The 23,009-nt window shown below is 38.2% G+C and overlaps 1 protein-coding gene across 1 annotated transcript in view; it reads left to right on the plus strand.

The window, feature by feature from the left end:
• The first annotated feature begins 13,815 nt into the window (after positions 1–13,815).
• The window catches only part of PGAP1 (post-GPI attachment to proteins inositol deacylase 1), a 79,338-nt gene continuing 70,144 nt past the window's right edge, over positions 13,816–23,009 (plus strand). The window contains exons 1-3 of the mRNA XM_040228879.1: positions 13,816–14,109; positions 19,555–19,708; positions 22,575–22,750. Of these exons, the coding sequence (XP_040084813.1) occupies positions 13,963–14,109; positions 19,555–19,708; positions 22,575–22,750 (477 nt within the window). The 5' untranslated portion in view covers positions 13,816–13,962. The remainder of the gene's footprint in view (positions 14,110–19,554; positions 19,709–22,574; positions 22,751–23,009) is intronic.

Consider the following 23,009-nt stretch of genomic DNA (forward strand, 5'->3'; position numbering starts at 1 on the left):
CAGCCATTTTGCTTTTTTGCACTTCTTTTTCTTGGGGATGGTCTTCATCCCTATCTCCTATACAATGTCAGGAACCTCTGTCCATAGTTCATCAGGCACTCTGTCTATCAGATTTAGTCCCTGAATCTATTTGTCACTTTCACTGTATAATCATAAGGGATTTGATTTAGGTCATACCTGAATGGCCTAGGGGTTTTCCCTACTTTCTTCAATTAAGTCTGAATTTGGCAATAAGGAGTTCATGGTCTGAGCCACAGTTAGCTCCCGGTCTTGTTTTTACTGACTATACAGAGCTTCTCCATCTTTGGCTGCACAGAATGTAAACAATCTTATTTCAGTGATGACCATCTGATGATGTCCATGTGTAGAGTCTTCTCTTGTGTTGTTGGAAGAGGGTGTTTGCTATGACCAGTGCGTTCTTTGGCAAAACTCTATTAGCCTTTGGCCTGCTTCATTCTGTACTCCAAGGCCAAATTTGCCTGTTACTCCAGGTGTTTCTTGACTTCCTAAATTTGCGTTCCAATCCCCTATAATGAAAAGGATATCTTTTTTGGGTGTTAGTTCTAGAAGGTCTTGGAGTTCTTCATAGAACCGTTCAACTTCAGTTTCTTCAGCATTAGTGTTCAGGGCATAGACTTGGATTACTGTGATATTGAATGACTAGGTTTACCTGGATTTAAATGTTTTTAGTACAGTCCCTTATTATAGTTATTGCTTTGGGCCTTCCTTCTTAAGTAATAAAAAAAAACAAAAACTAATGCAATATTCTACACCTCTTTAATTCTAGAGTTGTGGTTCTTATAGTGTGGTCCCCAAATGAATAGCATCCTACATCACCTGGGAACTTGTTAGGAATGCAGATTTTAGTTCCCAACCAAGATCTGCTAAAGAAGAATCTCTGGGTGTGGGCATAGCGATCTCTGTTTTAGTAAGCCTTCAAGAGGATTCTGATGCTTACAAAAGTTGTAGGAGCACTCTTCTAGAGAAAGCCTATAGATGTTGTTTAGGCTTCCCTTCTCCTACAGAGGGTTACAACAGCTCACAGATTGAGCAGAGCTGAGGTCCATACTCAGTTTCTCTCTCCCTACTTTCTTCAATTTGAGTCTGAATTTGGCAATAAGGAGTTCATGATCTGAGCCACAGTCAGCTCCGGATCTTGTTTTTGCTGACTGTATAGAGCTTCTCCATCTTTGGCTGCAAAGAATATAATCAACCTGATTTCAGTGTTGACCATCTGTGCAGAGTCTTCTGTTGCTCTCCCATTTGTTCCACAATGTCTTTACTGTTGAGCTCTTCTGCTGACAGATTATTGTGCCTTAAAGTTCCAAGGCCCTTGTCATCATGCTCACTGCTAGGGGTTCACAGACTTTAGTAGAGGGCTTCTCTGGTGGCTCAGTTGGTAAAGAATCCACCTGCAATGTACGAAACCTGGGTTTGATCCCTGGGATGGGAAGATCCCCTGGAGGAGGGCATGGCAACCCACTCCAGTAGTCTGGCCTGGAGAATCTCACGGACAGAGGAACCTGGTGGGCTACAGTCCGTGTTGTTGCAAACAGTCGGACATGACTGAGCGACTAAGCACAGCACCGCTACATTTTTTCTTTTTCTTCAGATTTATGTTTCTTTCTACTTTTCACTTCTGTTATCTTCATTCCCCACCCTTTCCTCTTTTCTTTCTGATTTTTCTTGAGCACATTGCATTCCACATGACACTTTACCCTAATCTGCCTCCTTTTCCTCCCCTACTTTCTCTCATAGTAGGATGGGCTATTAATTACTCCTCAGGAAACTTAACATCATGGCAGCAAAATATTCGCTTCTTGGTGGTACCAAAAGGAAGACACTTCTACTTGTGAGTGAGTCTAAAAATTACTAAAAATACCTTTTGATATTTTCTCTTTCCTAAGAACAAGAATCACTGGATTTCTTGCTAAACTGAAAAAGCATTGAGGACAGAATTCGTGTATGATTCACACCAGTCACCACTGCTATGAAAAGTGATAATCCTCCAAGGCAATCACCCCTTGAAAAAATTGTGGTAAATATATAAAACATAAGGTTTACTATCTTAACCAATTTTTAGTGTACAATTCAGTAGTCTTACATGCATTTACATTGTTATACAACCATCACCACCTTTCATCTCCAGACTTCTTTCATCTTGCAAAACTGAAATTCTGTACTCGTTAAAAATAACTCCCCACTCTTGCCCGTCCCAGTCCCTGATAACCACGTTCTACTTTCTATTTCTATGAATTTGACTACTCTTGGGACCTCATATAGGTGGAATCATATGGTATTTATTTTTTTTGTGACTGGCTTATTTCATTTTGCGTAATGTCCTCAAGATTCATCTATGTTATAGCAGATGTCAGAATTCCCTTACTCTTTAAGGCTGAATAATATTCCATTGTATAAACACATATATTGTGTACACACACACCATATTTTGTTTATCTATTCATTTATATATGGACTCTTGGTTCGCTTCTACATTTTGTCATGAACACATAATGCTTCTATGAACATGGGTGTACAAATATCTGATGAGGACCATTACCCAGTTTCACACAATATTAGCACCATTAAGCCACGATGCTTATATTTAGCATGGAGAGGTAGATATGGATGAGAGGAAACAGGGAGGTCCATAGAAGCATATCTGGGGCCTCCAAGGCATGTTGGCATCTGACCATAGAAGAATGCTCTATAGTCAATTTAACTATGATATATTTTGAGTTCCCTTGCTCTTGTCTCTCTGCCAGCACCCCCCAGCAATCATCTTCATTTTGCTCCTTAGACTCTTGTTCTAGCCTTTTCTTCTATTCAGACTTGGAGCCTCTGGTTATTGTCTTGAAACATTGACTTTGTTCTGATTTTCACTCTGCTTTAAAGATTGAGGGCAGAAGGGGAAGGGGACGACAGAGGGTGAGATGGTTGTATGGCATCACTGACTCAATGGACATGAGTTTGAGCAAACTCTGGGAGACAGGGACAGTGAGGTCTGGCGTGCTGCAGTCCATCGGGTCGCAGAGTCGGATGTGACTTAGTGACTCAATAGCAACAACAACGGCTTCTTTACACTTTGGCAACTTGTCACCTCCTCAGTTTCTGACCTCAGTCTTACCCTTACTTTTTTGGATTCTTTTAACAGACTACTTGGAGGGACCCATCTTGGCACCCGTTAGGAGAAAGGAGGACCCATTATCTTCCAAACACATAGCCATCAGGGTAAGTCAGGAGCACTGGAGTACGAATTGTTAGGCTAGACTGAGAAGACACGGGTGCCAGTACATACCTGTCTGCTTAAAACTCACAAGACACAGGAAAAGATATAACAAGTTGAAAATCAGGCTAACCCCTCCCAGACAGATTCTGCCTGCTGGCTCTGTCTCTGCCCAAAGAACCAAATGGGTATTAGTCATGCAGAACCTCTTGGAGGGGAGTTCCTAGCGCTTTATAATGTGACTCACTGAATTGAGGGTTTTCAGAACAGCAGAGTCAGGGACCCTTATTATGCTTATCTTGGCACTGGCCTCCACATCGAGCAAGTGAGCCAGGGATCTTCGCATATGTTTTATTTCTTGGGGTCTTTGAAGCAGGGCTTTAGCAACTGGCAACTGCCCAGCAGAAAGGGCTTAAGAAGCATAATAGCAGCCATGTGTTTGCAGTAAGCCTCGCAATACAGAGGGAAAAAGTGTCACACAGCTTTAAGAAGAGCCACTAAACAGAGAAACAGACACATGCTGGAAGCTGCCCTGGACCATAGGTGTGACAGGGATCCGAAATCAACTGTCCACAGAAGCTTTGTGCTTTCACTGAAATGTGCTTCCCTTGGGGAAACTACCCAGCTCCTAAAAATACTAAAAGATCATGCATCTTTCTGATGCCTGTTAGTAAAGTGTATTCATCTCCCCTTCAAAGGACTTCCCACCTTTTTTAATTTAGTCGGTATTTCTGAATGTCAATTTGGTGCCATATATCTTGTTAGCCTCTTTGACATATTAAAAAGATGGTGGTCCTTGTGTTCTGTTACTTGTGAACTGCTAGTCTTTTTTTTTATTTTTCATTCTGGTACCAGGCAGGTCTTTTTGAGTTTACTGGGTCTACTACTAGCTTTTCTAAGTAGCCAAGTGCTATGAAGCTCATAGTAATACTAGTTACATTTTTTGTTTCTAATACATATCACAGTTATTTTATCATATCACACTTTACACAGATATTTGTAATCTTCGCAGCAATCCTCAGAGTAGAATTATTCTTCCTGTTTTTCAGATGAGGAAACTGAGGCTCAAGATAATTAATTTTCCAAATCATTAAAAATTGTGGGTCAAAGATAAAAACTGAACCAGGCCTCCTTACATTAAACACTTAGCTGATAAAAGTTCATTTTGAAGTTTGGATTCCTTGGAAACTCCCACTGCTTCTTATCAGGTCATAAGTAATTTAGCGTTAAAAGGCTAACTAATCAAGGAAAACGAGATACCACATTTTTATTTATTTATTTATTTATTTTTGGCTGTGCTGGGTCTTTGTTGCTACGCGCAGGCTTTCTCTAGTTGCAGCGAGCCAGGGCTACTCTTCATTGTGGTGTGCAGGACTTCTCATTGCTGGGGCCTTTCTTCTTATGGAGCATGGGCTCTAGGCATGGGCTCTAGGCATGGGCTCTAGGCACACGCATGCAGCTCATGGGCTTAGTTGCTCCATGGCATGTGGACTCTTCCCAGAGTCCCCTGCATTGGCAGGTGGATTTTTAACCACTGGACCAACAGGGAAATCCACCCATAGCAATTCTTCCTAGAAATGTCAGTTTGCTTTCACCATCATCTCATTTTTACTAAGATTATCTTAAACAGGAGTTTGTCCCTCAAGTTCCGTAGAAACCTTCTGCTTACCCTGCTTTTAGCATAAAAAAATATTTACATGTGATTTTTTTCTCTGTGGTCTATCACCAGGATCAGGGGAGGCATGCATTAAGAATTTTGTAGATGAAACACTCATATGGTAAGAAAGGCAACTGTAGAACTTTGTGTAGGCTTAGCTTTCTGACCTAACATATGAGTGACTATTGCTTTGGCCCCTAGCCCCCTAAAAGGAAACTTAAGATTCATAAAAATTAATGGTGCAAATACAACAAAAAAAATTAGTGGTGATTATTTTGCCTTAAAGTTTCTTAGAGAGATTTCTTATATCCATATATATATGAATATGCTTCATAAAATATATTAGGTAGTTAATTTAAATAGATCTATTAATAAAATTAGTCATAATACTATATCAAGCAATGAAACAATATTTCATGTGTATGCACAGTGATATTAAATAGAACTCTGGTTAAATTGATGTACATTTAACTAAAGTTTGAAAAACACTTAAAAGCTAAGTTTTCTGCTCTTTCATCATTAGTTGCACTTCTTGACCAATGTCTAATGAGTTTGGAAAATCAGAAAAGTGGCATTGGCTAACATTAATATTCATAGGTATAGAATATTGAATCTGGAATTTTGGGAGAATCTTCTAGCCCAGGGATCAGCAAACTATGGCTAAGAGGCCAAACCTGACCCCCTGCCTGTTTTTGTAAATAAAGTTTTATTAGAACACAATCGTGTTTATTTACCTATTATCTGCAGGTCCATTCATGTTACAACAGGAGTTGAGTAATTGTAACAGAGACTATATGGCCCACAAGGCTGAAAATATTATCTGGCCCTTTATAGAAAGTTTGGTGACTTCTGATTTAGTGCAACTTCCTCAGTATACAAATGAGGGTACATTTCCAGATCCCATGCTAATATTTCTATAGGTCTTATCACATTCCATACTTTGTTTAAATATATGAACATGTCCTTTAGCCAGAACTCACCATTTTTTCCTATATGCCCTACTGTTCTCAAGATAAGTGCATGTATGTTTCACACGTTGGTACTATGTATTCGCTCTTAACATTAAGGTTTTTATGTTAGCTAAATTTCTAGATTAATATTTTATTCTCCAAGTCTTTTTCAAAAATTTTTATAAATATTGAGAGTTGTTTCACAAAAAGTAGTCTACTTTGACTATTAGTGTTTATAATTAAAATGTGTTTGAATACCACAAATTTTGCCTTTCATAGTAAAAGGCCAGATGTAGCTAAAACCTTCATGTAAAGTATAGGGTATTACTGAATAAATATATATTCAAAATTGAATATAAATATTCAAAAACATGGAAGAATACCTCCAATTACTCGATACTGAGTGTAAGTATTAAAAATGACCAACACCCTCGTGTAGGCCAGGGCTTTAAAAAGCTGGAATCCTTTGGGGGAAGTAGATATATAAGTGGAAAACTGATGTAAGGAAGTCCCCAAATAATGGTGATATGAATCATTCTTTCCCATTAGTGCTATTATCTGAATTTCAGTATTCATTATCTAAAAAAATATTAATATGCCACCTAGACCCTCCTGAACTGTACTTCCATTAAAGCAAATTTCTATTGTGCACTTTACCCCAAAGAGAATCTGGTTTTAACTACATTTTTAAAATAGAGGAATACTGCTTTTTACTCCCCCAGCTCTATTGTGATTTAACTAACACATAACATTTTGTAAATTTAATATGTAAAATGTGTTGATTTGAAAGGAACACTGCCTTTATAAAACACATAGCACCACTAGGTAATATGACAATGATAAATCAAAGTTTTGTTATCTATAGCTATCTATATTGTTCCAGATCATGATTTTTATCATAGTAGATACAAATCTGCAGAAAAAAGAACAATGTTATAATGGTATTTTGCTCTGTGAAATGAAAATGCAATTATTTCCCCCTTGATTCCTATCATTTTTTCATCCTCTCCTCTTTCTTATTTCTTTAAATAAAACATTTCATCCTAAAACTCTTTATCCTTTTCTTAGAAAGTTTCATTACTTATATTATTCCCAAGAAATGTTAAATCTGAGATTCAATAATTTAAACATTTGACAGTTTTGATGTTAAAACATATTAACTTATTCAGCAAATGTACATGGTATTTTATATTCAAAAGGTATTCTTCATCCTTGTGAATGAGTTTAACTCTCTAGGAGAAAACCAACATATAACCCAAGAGATTAAATTTTTCTCCTGGTTTTAATAGTGAGAGACAGCACAAACAGAATTAAACATCTGGTTTGCAGGGCTGAGGTTATGTTGCCTTTCATTTTGCAGCAATGGAAACTGAACTGGTGAGAAAAGGGTAATCAGGTTGAAAATCCTTATTTTGTTTTTGATGATTTATTCTCTGTTTCCTTGGAAACAGAGCTAGCAGCCACAGAGTTGCTGGCATTATGTTTTCTTTTCAAGCTTTGAAACATCAGAGAAAAAGGTGAGGCTTTACGTCTGTAATTTGTAGAATCTGATTTATTTTCAAGTAAATTAAAAACAAATGTTATTGAATGCCTGTTACATAAAAGGTGCTCAGCTGCACAGTTATGTCTGACTCTTTGCGACCACATGTACTGCAGCTCACCAGGCTCCTCTGTCTGTGGGATATTCCAGGCAAGAATATTGCAGTGGGTTGCCATTTCCTCCTCCAGGGGGACTTCCCTACCCAAGGATCAAACCCATGTCTCCTGCTTTGCAGGTGGCTTCTTTATTGCTGAACCACTGGGGAAGCTGTGCATATAAGGTACTAGGAGGTAAATACTAACAAGTTTGAGAAAAAGCTTTAAACAAATTGAGTAGAATAAATTTTAGTTTCTAAGAGCCAATCTAGTACATATATATGTGTGTGTGTGTATGTATAAAGAAACAAAGGAAATAAAGCTTATTTAAAAACCTGTCACATGAGTGTAGTACTTTGGTATCAATATAATTTATTGTTATATTAGAAACCAAATAGATTCCCACACCAAACAGCACCATTCTTTTTCCTATATTCCAAATCAGGTAATATAAGGGTGGTTACCATGCATTGACAGGATAGTTTTTGCCTCCAGTAAATAAAATAGACAAAAACTAAGGGGAGCTTAAGCAAGCCTAAAAGGTTTCCTAAGAAAGTTTAGTTCATTTGCTCAGTCTTGTCCGACTCTTTGCAACTCCATGAACTGCAGCTTGCAAGGCTTCCCTGTCCATCACCAACTCCCAGAGCTTGCTCAAGCTCATGTCCATCAAGTCAGTGATGCCATCCAACCATCTCATCCTCTGTTGTCCCCTTCTCTTCCTGCCTTCAGTCTTTCCCAGCATCAGGGTCTTTTCAAATGAGTCAGTTCTTTGCATTACGTGGCCAAAGTATTGGAACTTCAGCTTCATCATCAGTCCTTCCAGTGAATATTCAGGACTGATTTCCTATAGGATTGACTGGTTGGATCTCCTTGCAGTCCAAGGGACTCTCAAGAGTCTTCTCCAACACCACAGTTCAAAAGCATTAATTCTTCGGCACTCAGCTTTCTTTATGGTCCAACTATCACATCCATACACGACTGCAGGAAAAACCATAGTTTTGACTAGACGTACCTTTGTTGGCAAAGTAATGTCTCTGCTTTTTAATATGCTCTCTAGGTTGGTCATAGGTTTTCTTTCAAGGAGCAAGCATCTTTTAATTTCATGGCTGCAATCACCATCTGTAGTGATTTTGGAGCCCAAGAAAATAAAGTCGGCATTGTTTCCATCATTTCCCCATCTATTTGCCATGAAGTGATGAGACAGGATGCCATGATCTTCATTTTCTGAATGTTGTGCTTTAAGCCAGCTTTTTCACTCTCCTCTTTCACTTTCATCAAGAGGCTCTTTAGTTCTTCTTCACTTTCTGCCATAATGGTGGTGTCATTTGTGTATCTGAGGTTATTGATATTTCTCGCAGCAATTGTGATTCCAGCTTGTGCTTCATCCAGCCCAGCATTTTGCATGAAAGTGAAAGGAAAGTGAAGTCATTCAGTCGTGTCTGACTCTTTGCAAGTCCATGAACTATATAGCCTGCCAGGCTCCTCCATCCATGGAATTTTCCAGGCAAGGATCCTGGAGTGGGTTGCCATTTCCTTCTCTAGGGAAGTTAAATAAGCAGCGTAACAATACACAGCCTTGATGTACTCCTATGCCTATTTGGAACCAGTTCATTTTCCCATGTCCAGGTCTAACTGTTATTTCTTGATCTGCATACAGACTTCTCAAGAGGCAGGTAAGGTGGTGTGGTATCTCCATCTCTTTAAGAATTTTCCACAGTTTGTTATGATCCACACAGTCAAAGGCTTTGGCATAGTTAATAAAGCAGAAGTAGATGTTTTTCTGGAACTCTCTTGCTTTTTCTATGATGCAGTGGATGTTGGCAATTTGATCTCTGGTTCCTAAGAAAACTGACATATTAATGAATTTAGTAAATATTTCAGTTGATTGTCAAATGATTATAATATGGTCATTTCCTTTATGAAATTTGCATTAAGTGCAACCCATTCCAGTATTCTTGCCTGGAGAATCCCATGGACAGAGAAGCCTGGTGGGCTACAGTCCATAGGGTCACAAAGAGTCAGACAGACTGAAGCAACTTAGCACGCACACGCAAATTTAAAAAGTCATACCTTTAAAAAATCCTGAGATGAAAAGATAAGAGTTATAGGCAATAGTTGCAGGGAAGATTTGTCTTTTTATTTTGATAAGAGCTAAGGCAAGTCAAAACCACAATGAGAAATCACCTCTCACCTCTTAGAAATGCTATTATAAAAAAAAATAATAACAAATGTTAGTGAGGTGGAGGTGTTAGTAGAAATTTAAATAGGTGTAACCACTATGGAAAACAGTGGGTTCCTCAAAAAATTTTAAATTGAACTACCCTATGACCTGGCCCAGGTGGCACTAGTGGTAAAGAACCTGCCTGCCAATGCAGGAGACATAACTCGCAGGTTTGATCCTTGGCTCAGGAAGATCCCCTGGAGAAGGAAATGGCAACCCACTCCAGTATGCTTGCCTGGAGAATCCCCGTGGACAGAGGAGCCTGGTGGGCTATGGTTCATTAGGTGGCAAAGAGTTGGACATGACTGAAATGATTTAGCATGCATGCGTGACCTGGCAATTCTACTTCTGGGTACTTATCTGAAGAAAACAAACATACTAATTCAGAAAGATATATGTACCTCTGTGATCATTGCAGCATTATTCTTAATAGCCAAAATATGGACATAACCCCACTTCCCATCAATAGATGAGTGGATAAAGAAGTTGTGATACACACACACACACACGTGTATGTGTATATATGATGGAATAGTATTCAACCATCAAAAATGAAATCTTGCCATTTGCAACAAGATAGATGGACCCAGAAGGTATTAGCTTATGTGAAATAAATCAGACAGAGAAAGACAACTACTGTATGATTTTTCACTTATATGGAATCTAAAAAAAACAGAACAAATGAACAAACACAACAAAACACAGAACCACAAATACGGAGAACAAACAAGTGGTTGCCAGAAGGCAGGTGGGGTACAAGGATGAGAGAAATAGGTGAGTGAGATTATGAGGTACAAACTTCCAGTCACAAAATGAATGAGTTACAGGTATTAAATGTACAGTGTGGGGAATATAGTCAATAATACCATAATGTCTTTATATGGTGATGGATTGGTAATTAGACTTATCGTAGTGATCAATTTGAAATGCATAGAAATATTGAATCACTATGTTGTACATCAGGAACTAACAGTATTGTAGGTCAAGTATACTTCAGAAACAAATAAACTCACAGAAAAAGAGACCAGACTTGTGGTTACCAGAGCCTAGGGTAGAGGGAGGGGGAATTGGACAAAGGTGGTCAAAGGTAAAAAACTTCCAGTTATAAATAAGTAATAGGGATATAATGTACAACATGATAGATATAATTAACACTGTTGTATGTTATCTATAAAAGCTCTTAAGAGAGTAAATCCTAAGAGTTTCCCTAACAAGGAAAATTTTTTTCTATTTCTTTAATTTTGTCTCTATATGAGATTATCAGTGTTCACTAAACTTCTTATGGAAATCATTTCATGATGTAAGTTAAATAATTATGCTCTACAGCTTAAAATTGTCAATTATATCTCAATAAAACTGGAAGAATAACATTAATATGATCTGAGCATATTTATATGCTTCAAGGGAGAGAGAAGAGTTGAAGAGACTGACAGAGACTAACTTGATAGAACTAATTTCCAAAAGAGAAAGGAGGCAATGGGAACTAAAACACAAATAGAGGGATTTGCTTTTGATGTCCTCTAATGACACCATAATAATGATAATAATGCTTACTATTTGCCAGGCATTGTTCCAATCACTTCAGACGTATTAACTGAATTAGGACTGGATGGAGATAATGAACTTGGAAACAAAGAGTTGAAAGAATGTATACGTGAAAATAAAAATCATCTCTGTAAATACGAAGATAAAATTATGTACTGATAATCTGCTGAAACAGAAAGATGGTGTAGGCAGCCTAAAAAGAGGTGGTTTGAGGACTAGGAGAGGGAGTTGACCAGAAACATATAAAAATACTTCTGAACAGTAATTCCACTGATTGTGTCATTTTCTCCAGCAGTGCTCAGATACACTGGTGTCAGAGCTCAGAGATTATATCAATTTAGGGTTGGATTATAAACAGAATAAGATTGAAAGACAAGAGTTCAGGAAGTTGACAGCACTGGCAGAGAGTGGTTAAGTGATAGAGTCTGGGTTAGGTTAGACATGAAATGAACTGAAGCCAGGATGGGGATAATTTTGTAACAGGAAAAAAGAAAGTCAAAAGGTATAGTGCTAGAATGATTACTTGAGTCTCTTTGCCTCTCTTTTCTTAGAAGATAATCAAGATAGCAGGTTGCCACCACTCATGTAAACCATCAGAACAGTAAGCTCTGTCATCTTCAGGTTCAGTGTTTTCTCTGCAGAGCCAAGCTCTCCGGAAGGATAAATCCTGGCTACTCAAAGTGTAGTCTACCGACCAGCATCACTGGCATCACCCAGGAGATTGTTAGAAATGCAGAATCTGTGTTCCACTCCAGAACTGAATCAGAATCTGCTTTTTAATTATTCATTTATTTATTTTTGGCTGTGTTGGTTCTTGATTGCTGCGGGGGCTTTTCTCTAGTTATGGTGTGTGCAGGCTTCTCATTGTGGTGGCTTGTCTTCTTGCGGAGCATGGGCTCTAGGGCACACAGGCATCAGTGTGTGTGGGCTCAGTAGTTGTGGTTCCCAGGCTGTAGAGCACAGGTTCAATGATAATTGTGGCTTAGTTGCTCCACAGCACGTCAGATCTTCCTGGACCAGGGCTAGAATCTGCGTCTCCTACATTGGCAGGCAGATTCTTTACCACTGAGCCATAAAAGGAAGCCCAGAATCTGCTTTATAAGCTCCAAGTAACTCATATGTACATTAAGTTTGAGGCACTGGGATAAACAGATGTGAGTGCAGCTTCACCCGTGGTTTATTTGTGCTGATCATGATATGCTAGGGGAAACAAGGAGCAGATATCCTGCCTGTGATGTTCTCTAGATCCCAGGCTATTGAGCACTCTGTTTTTAATGTATAATTTAAATTCTTTCCCAAATGACTCCTTATACCCTGCACAAATTCCTAATTCCACCCCAGACACCAGGTGCTCTGAACATATGAATATCACGGTATCATGAGATAAACTATAAGCTTCCTTTTAGTTTTAAAATTATTTTATGTATCATAGCCACACTTCATCTGCACAGAAAATCAGCCCAAGTGGAATGAGATTCAGTCAGTACCAAAAATAATGATAAGAATAATTTTGTAGTTAGCACCCCCCACCCCCCCACACCTATCTGCTCTTGGGTCAGCTTTAGAGGGTGCTACTCTGTCTTTCTAACTACTAACAATTTCAGTGTTTTGAAGCTGCTATACGTGATTATGAATGGTTTCTGAGCTACTTTTTACCCTGTTTGTGCAAAACCAAACTGAAATTCATTTAAATGAATTAAGTCACTTGAGGGAATCTGAGTGGAAGCTTGAGGGAATTTGTTTCCATATGTTAATGTGGAACCAATTTCCGAAGAGGTCGAGGTTCTGAGGAGTAAGGCAAGTTAGTGACAAATTGATCACACAGATATCTATCGGTTGCATCAGTGTTAATGGAAAAATTTGGTAACATTATTTAAAGACCAACGATGCTTTTTGATTCAGTCTTTTATCTTACACCAAGACTAGAATCTCGTCGACCTGCTGGTGGCTTTTTATGAGCCCGTGCTTTTTAAGCACTGTTGCCTACTGGGTCGACATCGGCGGTCAAGGATGGGGAGAAAACGCCGTTTGATCTCAGTTTAAGCTAACCGGTCCAGAGAGCTGTGGATGTACTCCACCACCGCTGGGAGAACCGAAATTGCGGAGGCCTGAGGCGTTTCAAAATTGAACGGTTAGGGTTTTTAAGCTGCACAGGGAGAGAGATGTTCGCGACGTGACAGCTGATGGTCCCCGGGCTCTGATGTCTCCCCTCCCCGTGCCTGGTCGGCTCACCATCGTTAATCGCCTCTCTCTCTTTCTCTCTCTCTCTCTCCAGGTTAGCCCACCAGACGCCCACTCTCAGTCCTTCCCTCTCCTCGGTTCCAGGACTCCCGCGCTCTCCCATGCCTCTTTCGTCCCCACTTTACCGCTCTTCTTTCTCTCTAGCCGGCCTCTCACTGCCCTCCCCTCCGCTTTCCTCCTTTTCCTTTTCCTCGCGCCCTCTCCTCCCTCCTCTCACCCTCCAGCCCAGCCCACTCCGCGCTTTCTTTTCCCAGTCCTCAGATTCGAGCTCCCGCGGCCAACGCCGCCTCCGCTCTCCCAGGGAGACGCTGGGCTGGAAGGTTTCGGAGAGGCTGCGCGCAGGCGCAACGCGCGGTGGGCGCGCGGGCAGGCCGGGCGTCCGCGCAGGCGCGCGCTGCTCGGGTTTCGCTCCCGCGCGGGCAGCGGGACGCTCTTCTGTTCCCTCAGTCAGGGCTGAGGGCCCCACGGCTGTAGTGGGGGAGGCATCATGTTACTCCGCTCTGTCAATCTTTGGAACCTGGCGTTTTACGCCCTCATGGTCTTCATGGCCACCCTGGGGCTATGGGACGTCTTCTTCGGCTTTGAGGAAAATAAGTGCAGTATGAGCTACATGTTTGAGTACCCGGAGTATCAGGTGAGGTTCTGCCCTCCCTTCGCTGGCCGCTCCGAGGCTCGGGCCCCTCCAGCCTTACCCTTCTGTGCGTTTCCCCTGCCTCGGCCCCCCGCGCCTCTCCCTTCCCCTTACCCCTACTGCGTCTCTGCTTTCTTGGCCCCAGAATACTTCGCAGCCCCCCGCGGTCCCCTTCTCCTGCCCTTTGTGTCCTCTCTTCTCGGTGGGGTCCTTGATAGATGGTTCCCGGAGCATCCTCCCCGTCCCCCTCGAGGTTGCTCCCAGTTCCTCCGCCCGGTTCGCGGTCCCGAATCCCAAGCAGAGAAGGGCCGGGCCCGACGCCCCTCATCCCCGGAGACTCAGCTCCAGTCCCTTTCCCCAAATCCCTCCTCCCAGCCTTCCTGCCTTAACAGGTGCTCCGAGCCCTCTGCTTCCCACACGCCGAAATTCTTCCCCTCCCGCCCGGTAGTCCAAGCTTCTACAGAGCATATATTGCCTAGATAGTTCCCAGGTCTGCTTTAGAGACTTCAGGGATTTACCTCTATGTGAAAGGCTAACCTGATGAGTAAATAAATGAGGAACTCACTCAGTTTTCTCCGGGGAAGGTTTTGGGGAGCCCCCTAGTCTTGCAGGTCCTGGGTCGGTGCCTGTGCTTGCATCCTGTATAGGGGCGTGTCGCCCCTTACCAGTTGAATGTAAAATCTGTTTCCTGGTGGTGTTTTTGTTTTCTCACTGTGTTTGCAATTTTAAAAAGACCCGGCCCTTCTATCTCTCCGCCCCCATCTTTCTGTTTTCGATATTTTCAATCACAGTTGCTTTATCGGTTCAGCATAGTAGACTCTAGAATTTCATTCATGACCAGCTGTAAAAAGAGTGACAAATTACACAGGCATCTAAAGAAATTTCACCGGAATGGAATATATATTGTAATGATAACTCCCTACCGTAAAAAGTGTGTGTACTACAACTTACTGATAAAATGCATTTAAAACCATAGAAAATTTCTTCTTTGAGGTGAGGGATGCGGATCCTGGTTGTTTCTGTGTGCAGGTCATTATGGAGGAATATTTGATTATCCTGCTATTATTTAGATCTTAAAACTACTTAAGGTTTAAATTGCTGAAGACATTCTTTCCCAAGGGCAAAATTCAAATTTAGATTTCATTTGTTTTGATATCTTTACCTTGCTTGGAATTGAGATTTGATTTGTTTTGAGATCTTTACCTTGGATCAGTGCTTATACGGAAATGGAAGCTTTTGATATCAGATGCTATTGAGGGAGCAGATTTTAGCATATTACAATGGTCTTTTAATTTCTAAATGAATATGCTGGTTTATGTTTATCAGAAGCTGCATATAGTTAAATATGTGGGCTTTTAGTTTAGATTTTTTAAAAAACTGAAAACAGAGCCTTTATAATCTTTTATTTTTCTTTGGTTTAATTAGAAAACTCCCAGTAGATTGAAGTAGGTCGTTTTAGTTTTGTACTGCACTGAAGAATTTGGTTAAAATGGAAACAATACAGTACTAATTCCCATTTATTTTTGGATTATCCACAATTATTGAAGCTATCTTAAAATTTCAAGTAGTAGAAATCACTTACTGTTGGGAACAAAGCAGCATAATATTGACTGGAAAGACAGAAAATTAGTGTAGCTAATGCAAAAGAGCTGTTTGGGTTTTTTTTTTTGTTGTTATTGAATAGTCTTATTTATTTTTGCTGTTTTGAGGTTTTATTTATTTTTGAAGTTTTATACTTCTGTTCATAATACGTTAGTACTGTAATATTAGAGTGGCAGGAGTTTTGCTACACATTTTCAGTACATTTTTATCTTTATGGTATAAAAAGTGTTTATTCATTACAGTATTTGTGTTTGACTCTTCATTTTACTGTGCACACTAGGTTGCAGAAGCTGCCTAAGAAATGAGTCATTTTGAGTATAAGTGAGATTTCTGGATAACTGGTGGGGTTTTTTTTTCTCGATGCTTTTCTTCTTTTTTTACTTCTTGTTTACATATTCTTTAGCAGAATTTTAGAGGCATTTAAAAGGTTGGTTGAAACATGCTCAGTTTTATTTTCCATTTTAAAAATAAAATGTGGGACAGGAATTTGAAACTCTAAAAATTGTTTTGAATTTAAATTTTTAAAAATATCTCTTAATCCTCTACCTTTGGTTTTCCTAGATTCACTTATTCAGAGTTAGTTGAACATCTCACAAACCTACCAGGCAAAATATACATTATCCTTGAAAGCTTTTTGCCTTACATTTTAGCCAAATTGTAGAATTTGAGATGAAAACATCTGTGTTGTGTTTTTTCATGCAATAATTTATTTGGCTGTAGATATGTGACCTGCTCTCTGAAAGGAAATGCTGATATTGGGAAACGCAAATCACTTATTTTGTTATTAAGTGTGATGTTTATTTAGTATATCATTTAATGACTTCTCTGGGTAAGTAAATTTTAGATACAAGATTTGGGTGAGGAGGAATTAGAGATAAATCAGACTTGTGCCTTTAAATTTGTCTTTAAAGTATAATGAGGGAGACAGGAATGAAATGAATAGGCAAAATATAATGTATTGAACATTATAATTTCACTGTAAGAGTGCGTACAAGGCTCTTCACAGAAGTGAACAGCCATGTTCATCTTGGGCAGTCAACAGTTGTAGAGAAGAGGCTGTGTACTGGGCAATGTAGGATATGTATGTAGTTCACACAGAAACAACAAAATTGCAGGAATAAAGAACATTTGTGAAGGTAGGAAGGCACCAGGATACAGTCCATAAGTAGTATTTATAGTATGTTATCATTTTTATGAAAAGGAGAAAATAACCTAAGACACATTTGCTTATATTTGTGTATATTTGTAAACTACTTCTGGAAGCACAAACTGCTAACATTGGTTGCCTTCTGAGTAGGTAATTGGATAACTAATGAACCCAAGGATAGTAGAGCTTTTTCAGTATATACCCTATTGAATCTTGAATTTTGGAACATATTAAAACATTTAAAATATGGCATATACAAATTATAAGGAAGTAGGTAAGTATAATTAGAACCAGGTTTTAAAGGACCTCTCAAGTGTTTATCATGTGTGTGTGTAGTGAAGAAACTCAAAAGCTGTATGTTTTAACAAGGTTATTTCTTGACAGCAGTATGGACTATGGATTGTTAGCCTTTGGTGGGGGAGAGTTCTCATTTAAAATAATCAATTTAAAATATATTGGAGTCCTGTTGCTATAAATGTTTTCTTTTTTTAAACTCCTTGACCACCTTCTGTTTTTTAATCATCATCCTTTTTGTATACCTATATCTTTTCTGTCCTCAATCTAGGTAATACCCTTCCTGTCTTTTGCTGCCACTTACTCCCAACTTGAATTTTGTTGAAACACAGTTTTGCCATTGCCTACGATTCCCACTTTATGTTTTTGTTTTGTCTTTTTTTCCATGTTTATGCTTTTTTCTACTCCATATTATTTGCAGTCATATTTTTAACTGTACATTGTCTCACTATGAAATTGCTTTTATAATAGTAGATTGTGAAATTTATCAAATAATAATCTTTTGCTTATTTTTCTGTCTCCAGGGAATTAAATACTTTTTTGGATATATTTGATTGTTTTATCCTTTTTAGTTAGTTTTCAACTCATTCAAAACTTTGTTTAGTCACCGTCCTAAAAAGAACCTACTATCTCAAATAGTATGCTAAATTATAATGAGTTAAGATAACTGTTCCCTTGTTCTCCTTTTTTTTCTTGCATAATTTACACCTAAAGAACAAAATATTGCATCCTTTTTATTTTTGATTATTTATTGTGCATAATTAATATTGGGACTAATTCAAGTTGAGGTACATACACACATCTTAAAGCAAATAGTTGATATCTCTGTATTTTGAATATTTGAGGAGATAAAGTTGCTAGTAACTTAAACAACAGGCTCACAGTCTCTGAAGTTGTTTTCATGGTGTTACTGGCACAGATTGTTTATGGTACCATCCTCAGATATTCAGGAATTTGCATAAATGATCAGAATTATTCTTTTTAGAACAGTGATTTTTTTCAGTAGTCATTACCCATTTACAATTTTCAAAATTCACTCAGTAGTTAAAATTTTTACCAAGCACGTGTACATTACTAGTTTAGTTTAGTCGCTCAGTTGTGTCTGACTCTTTGCGACCCCATGGACTGTAGCCTACCAGGCTCCTCTGTACATGGGATTTTCCAGGCAAGAGTACTGGAGTGGGTTACCATTTCCTTCTCCAGAGGATCTATAACTGCTAGATCATTAAATCTCTTGATGTCTCTTTAAATAAAAGCTACTGTTCAGTTTAACTGGTTTCATTTTTAATGGTCTCTCAGTTAGTCTCAGTATTAGCTGCTCAGTCGTGTCCAACTCTTTGTGATCTCCTGGACTGTAGCCCGCCAGGCTCCTCTGTCCATGGAGTTCTCCAGACAAGAATACTGAAGTGGGTTGCCATTCTTTTCTCCAGGGGATATTCCCAACCCAGGGATCTAAGCCGGGTCTCCTGCATTGCAGGCAGATTCTTTACTGTCTGAGCCACCAGGGAAGCCCTTAATGGTCTCTATCCCTTAGGGGTAAAAGAGAAAAAGGGGCGGGGGGAAAGGAGCAGAAGAAGATTTTATGCTTTACTACTAATTTTATAGATGCCTACCTTTTGGGGATGACATTAAGACTTTATTTATATTTTGTTGAAAGAAATGTCAATTACTGGCTCATTTGGTAAATAATAATATGAATTGCAGAGTAGTTTTAGGCTTGCCGACAAACCGTGCACCAGGTCCATGAAAACTGAAACAAATGCTAACTCATTGGAATGTTTGTGGTGAGAAGACTGTCCATGTCTTGACCAAGTCATGCCTGTACAATTCAGATTAATTTGTTAAGTACATTGTAGGTCAAGCATATTAAGTTGAGAGGTAGGAAAGCTGCATTATAAAACAAAGTTACTTTCCTTTGAATGATACAGCAATTTGGAGTATATATTAGGTCCTGAGTAAAAGGAGAGAGACATTACAAAACAGTTTAAAATAGCAAAAAAGAATTCATTTAATAATGGAAAGCTTTCATCATTTCTAAGTATAATTGATAAGTGATACTAAATTTAATGTATTTTCAATTATGTTAACATGGCGTGTGCTGACATAAACCAGTATTTTTCTCGTCAGTAGCTATTTTGAGTAATTTCTATTTATTAGAATTTTAAGTAGTCTCATTTTATGTTTTCTTGAAGACTACATGGTTTAAAACTCGCATAATTCAAGACGGATGCTTCATATGTGTAAACTAAAAGTAGAACTTTGTTGTTCATTAAATGTAGTTTTTATCATCAGTAACGTTTTTATATTGTTCTGTTTCAAATTTGTATAATTCAGAATTGGGTATAGTGAGACTGAATTGTATTACTAAAACAGATTAAAGTGAAATTGCTTTCTCTTTCCTATAGAAAATTGAACTTCCAAAGAAACTGGCAAAACGCTATCCTGCTTATGAATTATATCTTTATGGAGAAGGGTCCTATGCTGAAGAACACAAAGTTCTCCCTTTAACAGGTATTCCTGTTCTCTTTCTTCCTGGTAATGCTGGAAGTTATAAGCAAGGTAAGTCTCAAAAATAAATTTTGAAAGCTGTGAAATTCAGTTAAGGAATTAATTTAGATACATACTCTGCATTAACTACTTCACCACGCATACTGGGAGTCACAAATATATGACATTTTATCTGAGAGAAGTATGTGACAAGTATATAAAAAAAAAGTTGAAAGCCACTTTGCAGAGAATAAGCAGGAGAAGATAAGATGATAATAAATAGGTGATATAGGGATTTGGGAATCAGCAGAAGTAAGAGGTTTATGTTAGAAATTGAGGGTACACAAAAGAGAACCTAAAGCATTGACTAGAGAAGTAAATCGGTGGTTTAAGTTATGCTGAGCAAGAGAGGAGATTGATTTCTTCCTTCTGGAGCTATCTAAATTAGATCTAGAAATAGGGAGGCAAACACAGAAAGGTGGGGTTGGGGAAGATTTGTGTACATATTCCAAATTGAAATATAGCAGTTATTCCTAGTGTAATAGTCAAGCAATGTAGAAGTAATTTCAGCTAAAATCCCTTTTTTATTGTTATTTTTTTAAAAAATGATGTGTTCTTTTATATAATGAGAATAGAATTATTTCAACATTTAGTATAACTCCCGGAGATAGTGAAGGACAGGGAAGCCTGGTGTGCTGTAGTCCATGAGGTCGCAAATAGTTGGATACAACTTAGTGACTGAACAGCAACAAAGTATAATTACTTACATGTTTATCTATTTAGCTAGCAAATATTTATGGGGTACCTACCATGAGCCAGGCAGTGTTTTAGATATTAAGCAGTATTCTAGATATGCTAGATATTAGTATGCCAGTAATGTTAAAAGTTAGAAAAATAAATGAGTAGGGATAAAGGATAAACAGGGTCAAGAGGTGACTAGATGAAGTGGCCAGTATGAGGAGATGACATTTTGAGCAGAGGCCTGAGTATGGGAAGGGACTAAGGTATGGTACTGTTGCAAGGAAGACGTGGAAGCAGGAACATGTTTGGTGCATTCAAGGCTACTGAGACTAGAGAAGGTGAAAAGTGATGAGGATGGAAAAGTAGCCACAGGCTGTATCAAAAGCTGTGGAAGAGACTTAGAATTTTGACTTAAATGTGATGGATAACTATTGGAGAGTTTGGGTAGGAAATTATAAACTCTGATTTTTAAAATTTAATCATTGTATTTGAAGTATAACACATGAACAGAAAAATATGTAGACTGTCGCTATTTGGTTAAAAATGATTATAAAGTGAGTACCCAGGGGCCATACTCAAGTCAAGAAGTGGAAGGTTGTCGGCCTGGAAGCCCTATGTGCCTTTTCCTGATTAAAACTCCCTCCCTTCCTTCTAGATGAAGCCACAATCCTAAGTTTAAGGTAGTCATTTTCTTTACTTTCTTTATAGTTTTAGCATCTTAGTGTGCATCTCTAATTCATTCTACTTATTTGGGGCTATTAAGAAAAAATTTTTTTAAAGACGAACTGATATTTTTAATTTTATTATTATTATTACTTTTGGCCTTGCCACTCAGCATGCAGAATCTTAGTTTCCCAACCAGAGATCGAACCTGTGTCCCCTGCAGTGGATGCACCAAGTTTTAACTACTGGACCACCAAGGAAGTCCCAATTTTGGGCTGTTTTAAACTTTTCACTGTAATCACTCAGTGTATATTATTCTGTGACTGGCTTCTTCCACTTAACATTTTTTTTTAATCTAGTAAAAGTAACTTTTACTGATTTTTTATCTTAGATCTTTTAAAAAATTGAAGAATAGTTGATTTACAGTGTTGTGTTAGTTACAGGTATACAGCAAAGTGATTCAGTTTTATATACACACACACACATATATTAGTGCTTTCTAGGAATTAGGAAGAGAATAATGAGTAACTGCTAATGAGTAAAGGGTTTTCTTTTGGGAGTGATTAAAAAATGTCTGAAGTTAGATTGCAGAAAACGATTGTATACCTCTGTGACTATACAAAATATCATTAAATTGTATGCTTCGCACAATGAGTTACATAGGTTGTGAATATGTTTAAAAAATGGAGTGGCAAACAAATGTTTTGTTTGCTAAACCCAAAACCTAGAGAGTATAATTGTGGGAAATGGAAATTACATTTGAAATTAAGAGACCAGCAACTTAAAAAATTGTTTTTATATATATATCACATATATACATAAATATGTATATATACATATGTGTATATGTATATATACATATCACTATATATGTATGGTATATGTCACATATTTATCACAATATATGTATATTACTTATATACATATATATGCTTTATCACAGTGTTCAATAGGCTCTCTAAGCAGAGAGCCTGTTTAGGAAACTATTAGAGTAGTTCAGGCAAGAGATGATGATGCTTGGATTAGGAAGGTAGTGGTGGAAGTGGTGAAGAAGGCTTGATTGGGGAAATATTTAGAAGATAGAGCATGACAAGATTTACTTACAGTGATGTCATGTGTAAGAAAAAGACAAATCTTCCATGAGTATTTAAAACCACTGTGATGAGCTGTAATGAGCAGACATTTCTTGTAGGATTTTCTGTCTTAAAATCCTCAAGTTTGACAAAGTTCCTACTTCTTATTGTGTAAGGATTCCTTTCTTCCCTTTTAGCTGTTGTTGCCCCTGCTGAAGGGGAAACAGGTAGATAATGAACGAACCATTCACTTTATATTTAATTTTTAAAAATTTATAGAACAAGACACACAATTGCTAGGTGGGTTTGTTCTTCTAAATTGATATTATTAAGGATGTCACCCTGAAATAGGTTTTATTCAGAGTGTGAGATAGTTATTTGTTAAGAGATTTTGAAGCTTTAGAATAGAAGAAACTTTAAAAATTTTTGTTTCATATACACTTAATCCTATTCCTCTGCAGTTCGTTCTATTGGCTCTATTGCACTTAGAAAAGCCGAAGACATTGACTTCAAATACCACTTTGACTTCTTTAGCGTGAATTTCAATGAAGAACTGGTGGCACTGTATGGTGGAAGTCTTCAGAAACAGACCAAGTTTGTGCATGAATGTATTAAAACAATTCTCAAGCTCTATAAGGTATGAGATAATCATGCAAATCAATAGTGATCAGCCTACTGGTATCTTTTTTTGTTTGTTGAAGAGACTCAGCGTATTTTAAATTATTTGTTTACATGAGCTTCCCAGATGGCTCAGCGGTAAAGAAACCGCCTGCCAGTGCAGGAGGTACAGGTTTGATCCCTGGGTCAGGAAGATCTGCTGGAGTAGGAAATGGCTGCTACACCAGTATTCTTGCCTGGAAAATTCCATGGACAGAGGAGCCTGGCAGGCTATGTCC

Source organism: Oryx dammah, unplaced genomic scaffold (assembly GCF_014754425.2).
Source record: "Oryx dammah isolate SB20612 unplaced genomic scaffold, SCBI_Odam_1.1 HiC_scaffold_27, whole genome shotgun sequence".
NCBI classification, from domain to species: Eukaryota; Metazoa; Chordata; class Mammalia; order Artiodactyla; family Bovidae; genus Oryx; species Oryx dammah.